This window comes from Lagopus muta, chromosome 1 (genome assembly GCF_023343835.1).
Source record: "Lagopus muta isolate bLagMut1 chromosome 1, bLagMut1 primary, whole genome shotgun sequence".
NCBI classification, from domain to species: domain Eukaryota; kingdom Metazoa; phylum Chordata; class Aves; order Galliformes; family Phasianidae; genus Lagopus; species Lagopus muta.
Genome location: NC_064433.1, coordinates 191,079,932 through 191,096,250, shown reverse-complemented (window position 1 = coordinate 191,096,250; position 16,319 = coordinate 191,079,932). Strand labels below are relative to the sequence as shown.

The window sequence follows — 16,319 nt, the reverse complement described above, 5'->3', positions numbered from 1 at the left end:
GTGAAATACTGAGGATAAAAAAGAAGCTGGGATCTTCAGCAGCAGCACTGGTTTATGCCAACATAAATGTTCCCCCCTAGGAACTACCTCACTTGTTTCTCACCCCAACTGTTAGAAGAAGCACACAAAGATCCCTGCAGTTGGGATGTGTTATTAAAAACTTCATGGATGAGACAGAAAAATGATGGTCTTGTCATGAATGTGCTGAAACTGAAAGCACAGAAAACATCTAGTGTGAACCAGGCAAGGAGTTACAGTGAACATCTAAAAAATGGCTATTGATAATGGGATTTATGGAGAACATTGTGAGCTCCACTCATGTGCTCATTCAAGCCTGGCATAAAAAAGAAATTGATGTATTTGATGCCTATGTCATTTCCTAAGATAAAAAGCAGTAGTTTCTGTTCCAAAGGACAACCTAAATATCTCATCCTCCAGTTGATTCACTTGATGAGTATTCCTATCCTACCTCCAAGCTGTGTGCCCATAAAAAAAAAAGAGATGCAGGAAAGGGGGGAAAATGTACTCCATCTTCCTAGTGAGAGCAAAAGAGCAATCAAACAAGCTGTAATTAAACAGAAAATCCAAACAGAAAGAACAAGTCACCAAGCAGGTTTTTTTATATCCTGTTCCTAGAAAGATTTTGGCAGGAATGAGCAACAAACAAACCACGCTCACATTTAAATGACACTGCTATCCTTTGAAATGTGGATGCTCAGCAGTTAGATCATTTCAGACACAGCAAGCACCTTCCTATCTCTTTTCTGTCCAAACACCTATTGGAGATGTCTCTGCTTCCCCATGCTATGCAGACCATGTGCCATTCTGATACCTGCTGACTGCCACCCATCCCACAGACCCCAGGACACACCGTCCCTTTCACCACCACACACAGCTGCATCACAGCCCACAGGGTCTCTGAACAGAGACACAGAAGCCTTTCCCCCTCCCAAGATCTTTGACTAAGCTGTGTCACCAGCCTACAAGGCCTTGCTGTTGCAGCCAACCAGGTTACGACCTTAGAATTCAGCTCTACTTTTAGCGATGAGATTATTTTCAAATATTTGGAATTTATGACCCATTTGTCCAATGTGTTACTAAGCACCTTTCCCTCCCATGTTTTTCTTCCTACCCTCTCCAACTGCCTGCAAATCAATCTCTCTTGCTCCCTAATGCCCACAACACCATCAGTCACGCACCAGAAGAGACATAACTCTGGAAGCTGAAGAAGTAGACTCGGCCACAAGCTGCAACTATCAGAGAACACAGGATTAAGGAGGAAAAGCACATTGCACTACACAGAGAAAACGAAACGGAGATAGAAAAAGAAGAAAGGAAAATGACTTTGAAAACAACACAAGAGAAAATAGCACACCGTTTATTTTAGAAACTGGAAATTGCCCAGGAGAGGAAAGACAGCAAATAAAAGTCCTGCTTACTGTCTCAAAAAATGTACTGAATCCAAAATGGGCCCAAGCCCACACACTGCATACGGGAAGAGAGGATAAGAAAAATGAGACTGTGGCAGCAGTGTGCATGCAAGCTGACCACACGGAAACAGGTACTGAAAGCAAATGGAAATCGTAACAAATTGCTGCTGTTCAATGGGAAATCACTTCCAATGACCACATGGTGCACTTGAGCAAGTCAAGTGGTCTTGATTTGAAATAACTGATCGTTAATTCATGCACAGGCAAGCACTTGACTCTCTGAAGCTGCTGGGAGCACAGCCTGTAAATGTGAAGACATGGCAAAACAAGCAACTTTCATTCTGGCTAGCAAAAATCAGCAGGTCAGGGCCTCTCTGGGAGGATGGATGTTATCTGCTGAGGCACCTGGGTCTCCATTGTAAGAGTAGTAACTATCCAAGACTTTCAGACCACGAGCAAAAAAATCTCCTCGTTTCCTTCCTTACCACTCAATACTTCTATAATAAAGAGAATCCACGATAAAAGTGAAAGGAAAAAGAATGTTGTGCACAATAAACGCAAGGAACCAGCCATGTAAGGGCAGCAGTTCTGGCCTCAAACCAACTGAGAAAGGAAAGAAGTGGGTGTGAATCCTGATGGGAGGTGTTGCAGAGCGCTGAGCTACTTCTGGTCAGCCCATAGACAGGACACTCCTAGAGTCAGCTCATCATACAGCAGGCATCTGACATCAGCCAGAGGGGCTGAGCTCAAACGTGGGGAGGTTCATTCTGTTGGCATCAGGCAACCAATGCATGTAAGGTCTTGGGGGGTATAAGAGCCTTACCAGCTACTGAGATGGATTAGTCTCACTCAAGTAAACTCTTACACTCCCCTTCAGACACTGAACTGTCACTGCAAGCGTGGTCTCAGTTCATGAGGTTTACCTGTGTGCAGAAATTTCTGCTAGACAAAAATCAATTCTCTAAGCATGGCAGCATTTAACTTCCAGAATAAGCTCATAAGCCCTGTTATATTAAAATAGAATTGTAGTATTCTCAGTGCAGAGAAAAAAATCAGGATGAAAGACATGATCAAAAAAGTGTATATTCAGTAGCTGAGAAGCCTCTGGTTTTGTTTTAGAGTCCCCTTTATGCACATGACAAACGTAACAAGTTTATGTACGTACTGTTAGAAAGTAAGTTGAATGCAAGTCATCTTTTAGTTCATTATAGGAAAGCAAGAACAAATTTAAATGGTTTTTAAATCTGGACTTTGTTTAGTTACTAGAAATATCCATCTGCTGGCAGTTCTGCTAAGTTTCTCAGGTATTGGCTGACAGTTTTCTTCATCATTAACAGAAGGATGCTGATTGCACTATAAGCCAACCTTTGCAAACAACTCTCACCTCAACAACAAGGCAACATTAATTAAGAGATGCAGAGCAGGCTGAATAAAACCACTTTTCTACACCAAGTTTCATGGCCCAGGTTATGTTACCACTCCTCGGTGGAAAACACAGAAAACGTTCAGAATTCTTTAGTTTGTTTTTCCATCTATCAGATGAGTTCTACCAGACAGCTATTTCTGCCCTTTTGGGGGTTCAAAATGGAGGTGTTCAGGAACCACATGGATGTGGCACTGAGGGATGTGGTGGTGGGCAGGGGCTGATCGTTGGACTCGATGACCTTCAGGGTCCTGGCAAGCTCACTGATTCTATGATATAGAAAGGCAAGTATTTTCTCTTGTCATTGTTGACCTCACATGCATTTATCAGACTATTTATATGCTGGGGTTCACCTGTGGGCTTATTTTTTTCTGCATTGCACTTTCTATCAAGTCTTGTAGTTAATTAGAAAACTTGCACCATCTCATCCTTCAATTACACAGCAACTGTACAGATATAATGTTTCTTAGCAGTTTCAACTCTTTGACAAGGTAGATTATAGCAGGAAAGGGAAAATGGTTTTAAGTTGAGGGAGGGAAGACTGAATTCGGATGTCAGGGGGAATTTCTGTACAGAGAGAGTGGTGAGGTGCTGGAACAGCTGCCCAGAGAGGCTGTGGATGCCCCGTCCATCCCTGGATGTTCAAGGCCAGGTTGGATGGGGCCCTGGGCAGCCTGAGCAGGTATTAAATGTGTAGGTTGGCAGCACTGCCTGATTCTCTTTGACTGTCAAATATTGCAGATACCACTTCTGGCAAACTCAGGTGTCACAGCACATAAAATGTTGTCAGTTCAGTGGATCTTAAAGAAATCCCATGGTGTAACCAAGCCGTGAATTTATCATGAATATATGATGACACATATGATGAATTCATGTAGAAAAGGGAGTACTGTGACTAAGCATCTGGTATTTTACAAACAGTAGCATTACGTGAGACTTCTTTAAGGATCTGCAGAAGCAAAACATGAGGGTGAAAACCAAGGCATCCTGCTGCACAGAGCACACTTCCCTGTCAGCTGGCAGGGAGCAACTGCACATTTGTTCTGCTCTAAGGTAATGTCAGCTCCTGACTTTATCAGCAGTTCAAGTGAAAATTTCTAACGTTTCACAGAAACAGAGATCCAGAAAAAGATGCAGCACATGTTGGAGGTTTGGGCAAAACACTCACAGAAGTGCAATGTTTGCAGCAGCTGACAAGGAAGGCAGCCATACAGCTGGATGAAAGTCATTCTGCAGATGAAATCACAAGCATAACATTTTATGAGTTTTATCCAATTAACACAGAATTTGAGGCTTTTTTTTAACAATTCTTTCACAGCTAGTAGCAACTTTTCTCCATTACTTCTTAGGAAACCTAGGGAGCAAGTGAGAACAGAAATGTTTAGAAGTACAACTGAGATAATTGCCTGACTAAGTGCTAGTAGTAAATAGAAAACAGGTGCAGGGTTTGACCAACTTTCTTAAGCTTAGGTCTAAAGAAAATACAATTATTCAGACATACAGAACAAGCAAATTGTATGTGAGCTAACAGAATCCCAGACAAAGTGAGAATTCACAGAAGGTTCAACCCTTGAAACAAAGATCTGAAGTCAGAACTTCTACAGGCAAACTCAAGTTCTCACCTGCTAACAACATCAAAATATGTACCCTGATGAGGTAACTTATTGCAAGGAGCAGTTCTAAGCTTGGGGCTGTCGCAGCTTCACACAGCACTGCCAGCTTTGGGATCAGTGTTATCTCCCATCCACTTGGGCAGACTTGAAGCTACAAAGCTAGAAGGAAAGACGGTTACACCCTGAAGGGACACTGGGTTTCATTCTAACATACGGCCATTACTCAGAAGTCAGGTTTGAGATATAAAGCCATAACACAGCCAAGCACATAGGGACACTATCAGGAACTGGAAAGAGCCGAGTAGGCTGGGCTGCAGCTCCAAGGAAGGTGCTGCAGTTTAACAGTCTCCCTAAATCTTTTCCTGCTACACAGGCAGACAGAAGGGGAACAAACCCTGGCAGTGGAAGCTGCGTTCACGCACAGCACTTGGAACAGAGAAAGATGAAACACATCAGAGCCACAATGAACACAACCCAGGTCTTGGGCAGTGACCACCATCTGCTGCTTCAGAATGTGGGCAAAGAAACCCCAAAGCACAAGGCTGAGAATGCCTACCCCCAGGCACCTTCAAATACTCCTCTTAGACAATGCCTGGTTTAACTTTGAAGCAAGAAACTTTATGTTCTTGCTTTATTTTTCAATATTTTTACTGCAACTCAGTATATCTTAGCACAGAATCACAGAATGGCCAGGGTTGGAAGGGACCTCAAGGATCATGAAGCTCCAACCCCCTGCCACATGCAGGGCCACCAACCTCCACATTTAATACCAGACCAGACCTGGCCTTGAACACCTCCAGGGATGGACAGGGCATCCACAGCCTCTCTGGGCAGCTGTTCCAGCACCTCACCACTCTGTGTGAAGAATTTCCCCCCTGACATCCAATATGCACCTAAATCTTGTTTGCTCTGGCCTCAGTAATAACTTGCAGCAATCAATTGCAATTATGCCACATGTGAAAGACATTTCAATTTTAATCACCTTTAAGTTTTATTCAATACACCACTGTTATTTCTACAAGGCCAGAGGAACACCAATATGTGGGAGCCATAGTGCACATCTCTGAAGCCATCAGCATCCACTTATCTCCTTCTGTTTTCTTAGCAAGTAAAGTACCCATGCCATAGAAAATAATAATGATAAAAATATGAAATTCCTCTTTACTTCCTCTTTAGTTCTACCACAACAAGAATTTTTTCTCCAGCCTGCTTCCTGTTGGTTAATTAGTTTGTGCTTGGGCGATTACCACTACAATGCTGATACATGTCAAGAGCTTGCTGGCTACAAGGGCTGAGTGCCCCACCATGTCTCTTCCTCTGCCAGAGATGGATATGAGCAGGGTGGAGAAAGCAGAGACCGCTGGCAACATCAGTGTGCATTACCACGTCGGGCTGCAAACGGTGTGGGCAAACTGCACACTCCATGGCTCACCTGATTCCTCCTGCCACAAGGAATCACGTCAAGGATGGGCATGATAGTTCCTGTTTTGGACACACCAGGTAAAGCTGCAGCAGAACACATGTCAACCAGCGTAACCAGTGACCTCCTTGAAAGACTTTCTGCATATATACCTAAGTATTCCATCAGTATATCCATGCTTAAAAGAAGTCAGAAAAAGAGAGTATATCATCTTTTTCTCTGGAGAAAAACTAATGTAACATCAGAAGTATGAAACCACAACTTCATAAAGTTTATCAAAAACAGATGTAAAAGCTTCTTGAGTTTGATCCCCTCAATCTTTGTTAGGCTCCTTGCTCTGTGCTAGCTGCTCTGTTTTCCACTTCTGCACTGATTTCAAGCCTTTATATTTTTACTACTTGTATTTCTAAACTCTTGCAGAAAGCCAGACGACTATCTGAGCCTGGCAAAGCAGCACGCTTTCATACTATTAGCACGTACATCATTTCCTAACACATCAGTTTTATCGTATTTCATCTTTATTGCCAGAAACGCAGCAGAACTAGAACAAGGATATCACAAATTAGCCTAATAATACATTATGCAAATAGGTTACTTAAGTTCTCAGCAGTGTCCTTATTTTAATTATTGTAGCTAACGATTTCAGACATCCGTTTCCCAGCCTGCTTTCTTTTCTCTACGCCTTTTCTCTCCAAACCCACCTCAGACTCGCTAACTTCCTTCTCACCACTGCCAGCTCCCAGTACATCCTCCTGGGCTTTGTCAGGATTCAATTTCCACCCCTCAAACAGCTTCTGCTTGGCATCAAAACACCCTGCTCTGAAGCTTATCTTCACTTATCCTGCTTCCATTTTGGCAGACATGAATTCAGAGACCTCCTTTAGCTTTGCAAGCAGGCTGTTCCTAGGACACATTCAGCATTTTTCCTCCTTGACCTCTGACTGCTTCCGGGCTCGCTTACCTCTTCCAAAAGCTCTCTTCTACTGTATCAGTTTTTTCCTACCCACTGTAACCTTTCTGAACCAAAGCAGATTGCTACTGTGTCACTGAGGGGGTCAGCAGTTAGCTGCAGAATGCCTAAGTTTAAAAACATGGTTTAAAGGACAGTTTCGCCCCTTTGTGGCAGCTCCTCCAGCAATGGAGGAATGTTTCCATGCCAGTTCCCTTCCAGCAAGCCCTGCAGACAGCCCTGCTCTTCACCCGGTGCAGGGGAAGCTTTCCAGCTGAACGCCCAATATGCAGTCCTCCACCTTGGATGCTTTCTTGGGATGTGTTAACAGCATCACACCACAAGCTCTGGGGTCAAACTAGGATTTTATACACTTCTACCATCCACAAATTAATTGGCTTTTGTGAACCATCGTCATTTTTCTCAGGAGGAAACCATTATAATCCTGGTAGTCATTAACACTAAAAGGCAACAAACGTGCCCTGGCACTTCTGTTACCAGATAGCTGTAGATGAGCTGGAAAACAGCCAGGTGTACCAGAGGGACACAGAACTGAGGAGGAAACAAAGTGATTATTCACGTCCAAGTTCTGTTTAATAACCAACTTCATTCAACATAGCACTGCTTCAGGACTCGGCCAACTAGGACTGACTGCAAGGTGAGACAAGTGGCACAGCCTAAGACAATCAAAAGGCAAAACATTTTTTCTACAAGGCCTAACTGATCGTGATGGAAAGAAATCTCATGCTTATGGGGCAGCTGTTGAAGCATAAAAACCTTCAGAAATGGGCCCTGCCACGCTTTGAGAAACAGTTTGTTTTTTTCCTCTGACCATTACAGGCCTCAACAAGGTCACAATTTCTCCTGTAGTTCTCTGAAATCCTCCAGCACCTCAGCTGTAAGAGCTCTGTGTCACTCCTGGGGAAGAGAAATGACTGCATCAGGCTGATGGCAAACTGTGAATGGGAGACTGACAAATGCTACAGGCTGCTAAGAAAACTTGTTAATGCCAATGTGTTTGTGGAGCTTTGCAGAACAACCAGAGCAAAGGAGAGTTCATTGATTGGGGAAGAAGGGTGGGGATGGAAGGAGAGAAAATGAAATTAAACAGGCTGGAAAGAACATCACAGTGTTATCAACAGCCACAGACCTGGCTGTGTTCTACAGCCGAAACAAAACCTATGCTGTTTTTGCAAGGCTGGAAGGAAGCACAAAAATAAAAATACACACTTCTATCCAGATTTTATTATTTATTTCCCAGCAATTTTAGTATCTCGATCAAAATAGATAATTTCATTAAGCTCCAAAGCCACAGACACAGAGCTCTGTCCCACCACTGGCATCCAAGTAGGGACTGGTCACAGCAGAGGGCGAGCACTGAGGAACGCCACCATGCCCACTTGTCCCTCTGATGAGCAGTCACACCAAGTGCTGAGTAAGTCCAAACAGCACAAACCAGAGGAATACAGCCATAGCTCATGAGTGCTGCAGGGTCCTGAAGAGATCTTCAGGTTGACATGAATCCTTCCAGAGAACCCCAAGAAAGCCAGCTTTGAGGAACCAGTGAGCACACTGACCCAGTACTCTTTTTAGGACCATATATATTCTTCCTCCCATCACTTCTTGCCAGCTCGATGGCTCTGGTCCCTCCTTTGCACCACCAAAAGGAAACCTTGCTGTCCCTCCTGCCTTCTGCCTCCAGTGGGACATTACTACCAAGCCACAAACACCCAGACCTGCCAGGTACTCAGGCATATTTCTTCCTGGGAGCTGTCATCTATCAGCTACTGCAGAGCACAGGGACACCACAAATAGACATTCTGTTCTAATCTTCATATCAACAACACCATGCAATTTCCAGAAGTTCTCCTGGGTTTCTCAGTTTAGCAGGGGCCATAAACAAGCTCATCTAAATGCAACCTTCAAAATGAGCTCGGAAGTGGGGATACCAGGCAGGGAGCACAAGTAACGGCACACGGCTGACCATTCTCACATTTGATAGTATTACCATGAACTAACCCCAAAGAAAAAAAACAAAAGCCCTGTTCAAGTCCACTGGGAAGGACAAAAAAAGAAAAATAGATTTAAAATAATAAAAGAGAAGACAAAAAACCTCTGGGCTATAAGCTACTGGATGCTGGAAAAATACTTGGAGAAACTCTTACAGCTTTTGTCAATCCCTGCAGTTGACCAGCGCCAAGGACACAAGACTGATGGATGGCTGATTCCATCTGGAAGGGTTTTCCTGCTGCTGTCAAATCACATTCTGTAGCTGTTTTCCCACAACACACCCAACTGGGACCAGCAGCACCTACCTCTAATACACAATATAAAACAGGTGCCAATCATGATATGCCCTGAATTCTATGTTCCTGAAGATTGGGATGAAGCACAGCTTAGATTCCTTTAGCCGCCAGGCTGTTTAGTAGTGCTCAGCATCTTCTGCCAGGAAAGAACCTTGTTGAAGCTTAAGTTTCCCAGTGGGGATGCTATTTTGAATGTGCCAAAATAAGGCCAAGGGCTTGACAATACGTAACTCCTAGCTTCCATGTGATGGTGTCACTGAAAACTCAGTTTGATGTTTGTGAAGTTCTTTCATGCAGATATCCGACAACAGGGCCCATGAGCTTCTTTCAGTAAACAATTTCACACCAGTCAGAACTTCCACTTGCATTCTGAACTTCACACACTTGTTTAGAGGTAAGCAATCCTTGAGACTCTGTGGCTTAGGAGTACCACTGCCTTTTCTGAAAAGCTTTTCTCCAGCTCTGCACCATCTGAAGCACGTGTGAATTGAACAAAGCCACCCACCAGAAGCACATCACCCTTCCTCAGGGGAGGCACAAAAACCTGAGTTAAGTCCTGGTGGGGCTGAGTTCTAGCAGGAGGACCCCGGTGTTCTGTCAGGGCAGAAATCTGTGCTCCGAGTTCCTTTTCTTCATTCAGTGTGGTATTTTGTGATCTTCTTCCCACGAGCAGTGTTACTGACAGAAACTGGACCTGCTCAAGTACTGTGTTTGTCCATCTTCCATACAGGATCTGAAGAAATGTGGAGCCCAGCTGGAACTCACAGTGGTGTTCCCAGCCCAAGTTCCAGGTGAGATGACACGCCGATGAATCTACAATAGTGATAAGAAGTCTTGCCATGGAAAACTAGCAAAATAGGAATAGTTAGAACAGAGATAGGCATCCATACTCTGTTATGAAGCAATTAATTCCAAGATAACTTAATTCATAAAGGAAGAAATTCAAAGTGCATGTTGGTAAGACACACTGATCTTAAAGTCACACTAATCCAAAATGAATGAAATGCAGACAAGAAAAATTTATTATATAGGAGAGTATAGAGAACAACTATTTTTGATTCCTACCTCCTCCAAATGTAGCCCTGATGTACTCTGACATTGAGCTCCAAGCAGCTGGAGTCCACCTTCAGCAAACCAGTTACCTCAATGACTAGAAACGTGGTGCTGCATAACTTGAAATAAACCTCTGTGCAGAGGGGCACAACCTCTGTCATCCTCCAGAATGAAACAAGGACAGCAGTAACACAGTATGTCCATAAGTTCACTAGGTACACACTTATTTGCAAGCCCACTGATCAAATCTGACATTCTGATTCTACAATACCTTCTTGTTAAGTTAAATAGATTGCATTTTCCTAACAGGTGGATTAACAGCTTTGACAATGTTTAAAATTTGGTTCAGCCCCTCAGTACAGCAGGACAGCAGCCGTCTACTTCACATATATATATTTATACATGCATTCAAGTTTGACCTGTGTTTAGGTGACAGCTAACTGATTTAAAGCAGCAGTTACATGTATTATTCACACAGGGCACGACAAGATACAAGCACAGCCCCACAAAGCTGATAAGAGAAACTTTGGACTACTTGACAGATCCTGACGGCAGCAGCAACCCTAGGATATTGTTATACCCACACTTAACATGTCTGATGATGAATATCCAGCATTACCTGATGTGGGAACAAACTCCTCCCACCCAGTAAAATGACCATCACCAATAGTAGATGCCAGAATTTTACAGTCCACATGAGAGGGCAGTACATGAATATACAGAATCACAGAACTACAGAATTGTAGGGGTTGGAAGGGACCTCTAGAGATCATTGAGACCAACCCTCAAACACCTTTCTGCACTGAAATCAGACAGAAGGTTTTAAGCACCATATTAGTCACTCAATTAGCATTTGACTACTTCCATATCACATTTATTTTCTCCTTTAAACATTAAACAATCCTCCGTGGATTTTGAAGGCTATGCAGTCTATCATGACTTCTGCCTGAAGTCACATCAAACCTCATAACTTCTGATCAGCACTGTACAAACAGGCTTGGTCTCAACTATTAAAAACAAACAGAAATAATCACACCAACGTTTTCTTCTTCAAATGAACACTCCTATTCTTGAGCATGAAAGTCTGTTAGACTCCTAGTCATCAGGTCTTGTTGGCTTTCGTTTGCTATATTAAACAGGCACAGAGCTCCAGGTATGCTTCTCCCATACAAGTACTCAGCAGCCATATAAAACATCGTTAATTTCTTCAGGGGTGGTGAGAACTATTAAGCTTAAAGCAGTAAAGCTTTCCAAAGCTATTGGGATGACAATAGGAAAACCGACATAATCCACTGAAACAAAGGGCTTCAGCCTCCAACGTCCTCAGAAAAAGAGAAAAGATACGAGATGTCTAGGAGATGTAGAAAAATAAAGCAGCTTATAACACTTAACTTACTGACCTGAAGCATGGTAGCTCCAAGGAAAACATACTTTGAGTTCCACAATGTGGTATCAGGTATACTTTAAAAAATTTAAAGAAGCCATAAATGACTTGCATGGGTTTCCCACTGCCTCTAACCTCAGCTCCCATTACAAAGCTAAACAGGGGGAGGAAAGATTTACTAAAAAGAACCTACTATGGAGCACCTGCATCTCACTGCACCTCTTTACACCACTGAAATCTGAGCCGGCACACAAAGAGCGCTGTTATTATCAAACTCCAAACTCAACACATTTGGTTGGTAATGAAGAGACAAACATCAAGGCTGGCTCAATCTATCAGGAGGAGACTGCCAAGGATCTAAGGAGATCCAAGACATCTTCTTTTTGCTGTTCTCAAGATCGCCTTTAGCTTGATCATTGCTGGGAAGACTCTGATGCTGCTTTGCTGGAATACACAGAGCATGCAGACTTGTTACCATTCTATCAACAACAACTGAAAGCCCACAGTGCTAAGAAAAGCCTGCAAAAACTGGGGAGCTAACAGAGCCTAAGAGGCTTTGGGAAAAGCCATTCACCTCAGTGAGAAGTTCTCCCATTCATGCACTAGGGAACCTGGCACACCAGCAAGCCTTTTGAGTAGTCATGTGTAAAATTACATCTCTGTTGTGCAAGCTAACGTTCTACTAATATTTCCATTCATGAGAGACAAAGTGCTTAATTAACATTTATACCAATTCTCAAGCTATTTACAAACACAAAGGAGGCGGTGATTTGATATCATGGTTCCTTAAACACAGCCCCAAATGCAGATATAGTCCTTACTCCCCTTCATCATATATATTAAAATATTGAACTGTTCTTCTGTTACAATTGAAGCTCCTGGTAAAACGTCCTAAGTGTGTTCATGAGAACAACTATTGTTTTACTGCCAGTATTTGGTCCAATGTGCAGTTTTGCTCCTGTGAGCAAGCAGATACAGGGATAAGGTACTACCCCACATCCTAGAACCACCTTATTAGGATTAGTTCTGCATCTAAAAGTACTGTAACACGGGGGGTAACGACAGCTCAGTCCTCATAATTCAGAGTTAACATAATACACTGAATCCCTCACTAAATCCTAAGAAACAATTTACTGTGAGGCATGTCAATTAGCAAGCATTTAAGAGAGCAGTGCCACAAACCGAAGAAACAATCAACTTTCTTCATTTCCAAAGAAGCTGAAGACTGTTGTAACTGTAACCCAAGCCTTGATATTGTATACAAAGCAAGAACCACGATTTTTAAGGGCAAGACCATTATTCTTCCTACAGCAAATTATTCACTAAATGACCATAGTCTCATGACTTTAATTGAACAGTCACGTCCTACAAATGAACCACCAGCACTGGTTGAGCTCCTGTGTTGTCCAGATTTCTGAAGGCTGCTTCCACACGCACACATTCATCCCATCCCATAAGACCACCCAACGACGACCAGCAAAACCAGCGTCACGTCACCATTTTGCTATTCAGGCACGATTTATGCTGCCCACCAGATCCCAAAGCACATCTTTTAAGTTGGTTTGTACGTTTTGACAAGACCACGCCTCTGCCCACACAGTTAATATCCAAGCAAGCCAAACAACTGAGGAAAGACACTCATCCTCCAGCACTGTTGTCACTGTAGCAGAGGTAATACGGCACAGCCCAAACACTGAGCGTGAATGAAATCTCAGAGTCCTATCAGAAAGATCTGCCCTCTTCCTAGCTGTAATGCCAGCTCTACATCCACGCAGCATCCCTTCCTGCAGGAGGTTACACCTTGTTTCTTTAGCAATTAGAACAAAGAGCTTGTTCATTATTAACAGGAAAACGCAAGGCTGTTATACAGCTAATGAACAATGCTCAAACTTGAGCTCCTTGAGGTGCGTGGTTAGAAGTTACACTGACATCTTCCAACATTAACTCTGCAGACGTGAACTAAAGAAGAATCAAACACAAACTTATGGAGCAGCTGACCATCAGAAAACCATGAGCTCTAACCACTGTGCACCCCAAACTATTCACTTCTCTCCTTCATCACAAAATGAACGTGGAGAGAAGCTCCTCAGAGACATTACCTGCAAGTTGGGATTTAAAACCCATTCAAGATTGAAGAAAAAAAACACTGAAGTTTTGTGGCTATTTGTTTAGGTTTTTCAATACATATATTTCTGTCAATGTAAGTCCACTGTCCACTTGGTAGCAAAAGTGAAATTGCATACAACTGAAATGCAAACCTCTTTTGTTCTCCAAAGAAAAACTACACACTGTTGGTGCAACGGATGCTCAGGAGAACATTTCTTCAGTTTTCAAACAACGCTTAGCAACTTTCTGACTTACACACATCAGAGAAAAGCACTTGGGGAACTAACGTGTCAAAATCACACAGAGAAATGCACTGTTTTTCCAAAAGCTTAAAATACTGCGGCCAGCAGCTACCAGCCATGTTCCCCAATCAAGAGAAAAGCAAAGAGTTGGCATCTATAACATCCATAACTCACCCCTACCATGAACTTCATTCAGCAGCTACTCAAGAGAAAAGCTGAGTTGTCTTTCTACTGATGCCCCCCCAAACACATCAGGAACTGAAATATTTTTATCAAATATATACATTTAGAACACAGCTCACTACCTCAACCTTTAATTTTACTTTATTCTGCAGTCTGCACACAAGAAAAGTTACATGATAATTGACATTGTTTCACACATTAAGCTTAGTTATCTTTACAGACATAATTTCAAATTGATATTTTCATTACATATTCAAACTTTAAGCATGACAGTGGCTTTTATTCACAAGTTCAGCAAAACTTGAACAGAACAATACTTCTGTGAATTACCTTTTATGTAACAGGCAGAGGAATGCAAGGGAAATTTAAAATAAACACCTATGTTTCCATAAGTTAACCCTATTTTTGGATCCCACTTTTTCTTTTCATATTCATTAGGTACAGGACAGCACAAGGAGCAGTAAATGAACTGCATTACATTTTGGCTGGGATGAACTCACAGATAGGATGCTTGCACTTTATATAAAGAAAAACAATTTCATTCCATGGGGAAGCACACCCACACTGATTTATCCCCAAACCCCTACAAAGAGGGTTGTATGACAAGGAAGGAGTCAGATCTGGGGGGAAAGGCATTCTTTTTGGCCCCAAAGCAGCCCTGGGCTGGGATTCTCCAGCAGCAGGAAGTTTCTATGGGGCCTGCCGAGCATGCGCTGTGAGCCCAGCAGTCTCCCTATGTGGCAAGAGTGCAGAGGCAACAAGCAAACCAATAATCGAGGCAGAGAGCAACAAGCACCTTCCTCTCCGAATCCCTGCTGGCATCCCTCCCCTAGGCCCCCGCGCTGCTGCCCAAGGCCCTCCTGCAGCCATCACAGGGAGATCAGGGTCTGGCAACCTAATCCTTGGTGTGCTGAAGGGAGAGGAGAGGAGAAGCAGGCAGGACATCCCCTGTCTCTGCCAACTCAGGGGGTGTCACTGGGGGTGAGCAAGGAAGAAGCTCAGAGCCACCACCCCAGCTGTGAGAGGAGGAGGAGGAGGAAAGGGGGGGGGAGGAAAGGATGGAGAACAGCACAATGGCTGTTGGGGGGGGGTGGGAGGAGGAGGAGATCACCCACAATAGCAGCGCTGGAAGGGGGGGCGGGGGGGGGGGAGGCCCTTCTGCGTGCCCCCCCCTCCCAAGTATCAGGGAGCAGACCCCTCTTCATTCTCCACCCCATGTAGAGGAGAAAGGAAAAGGGGGAGAGAACGGGAGAGGCAGAGAGAACTGCCCACTACCACTCCGCACTCTTTTTGGTTTAGGGAAGAAGTAGAAAGGGACGCAGGCTTGGGGAGTAAGGAGAGGGGAGAGGCAAAGTGGCAACCCTCAAGCAGTGAGAAGGAGGGAGGGGGAGAATACTAGATGCTGCCACCATTGGCCTAAACAAACAAGCAAACAAACAAACAAATAGTTATTTAAGATAAGCTTAAATAACAAGGAGCTGATGGAGGGGGGCACAGCACTGAGGGGGGCCACCACCTTCCAACGCCTCACTGAACGGCTGGGGGGGGCAGAAAGGCAGCACCCCCCCCATCCAACAACTACCCCTATATGAGGGGGGCAAAAGAGGCATCGGGAGGCTCCATCCTTCCCCCCCCCACACCCCGAGGCTTCACTCCGGGAATCCCAGGCCCCTCCTCTCCCTCAGCGCGCTCCACCCCCGGGGCTGGGAGGAGGCGGGGGGGGAACAGCCCCGGCCCCCCCCCCCCCCATACACACAGCCCCAGAGCCCCTCACAGCGCGGCCTGCCCCTTTCCTGAGGCGCGGGGACGAAGGATGGAAGGGGAAAGGGGAGGGGAGAGCTGAGGGAAGGGACCCCCAGGCCGCTCACCCTGATCTCCAGGTTCCTGTGGAGGCTGTAGGACGCGCTCCAGATCGGGGAAAGGCAGCTCGGGGAGATCCAGCAAAGCACCGTAGCGTTCGAGGAAAGAGCAAACGACGGCGAAGTTAGGCCAAGAGCCCGGGCAGCACGGGCCGGCGGGAGGAGGGGGAGGCGGCGATGGAGCCGGAGGAGCCGCCGCCGCCATCTTGGACCCGGGGATGGAGAAGGAGCTGAGGAGGGGGCGGGGAGGGAGGGGGCGCTGCCGAGCTGCGCGCCGCCACGATCCCACAGTGCACCGCGAGAGGCGGGGAGATGGGGAGGCGTCGGCCAGAGCGTCTCCGGGCGGCTCCT

At 44.7% G+C, this 16,319-nt stretch overlaps 1 protein-coding gene across 1 annotated transcript in view; it reads right to left on the bottom strand.

The window, feature by feature from the left end:
• The window catches only part of RSF1 (remodeling and spacing factor 1), a 60,540-nt gene extending 44,333 nt beyond the window's left edge, over positions 1-16,207 (bottom strand). Inside the window, exon 1 of the mRNA XM_048933332.1 lies at positions 15,978-16,207. Within this exon, the coding sequence (XP_048789289.1) occupies positions 15,978-16,173 (196 nt within the window). The 5' untranslated portion in view covers positions 16,174-16,207. The remainder of the gene's footprint in view (positions 1-15,977) is intronic.
• Between the last annotated feature and the right edge of the window lie 112 nt (positions 16,208-16,319).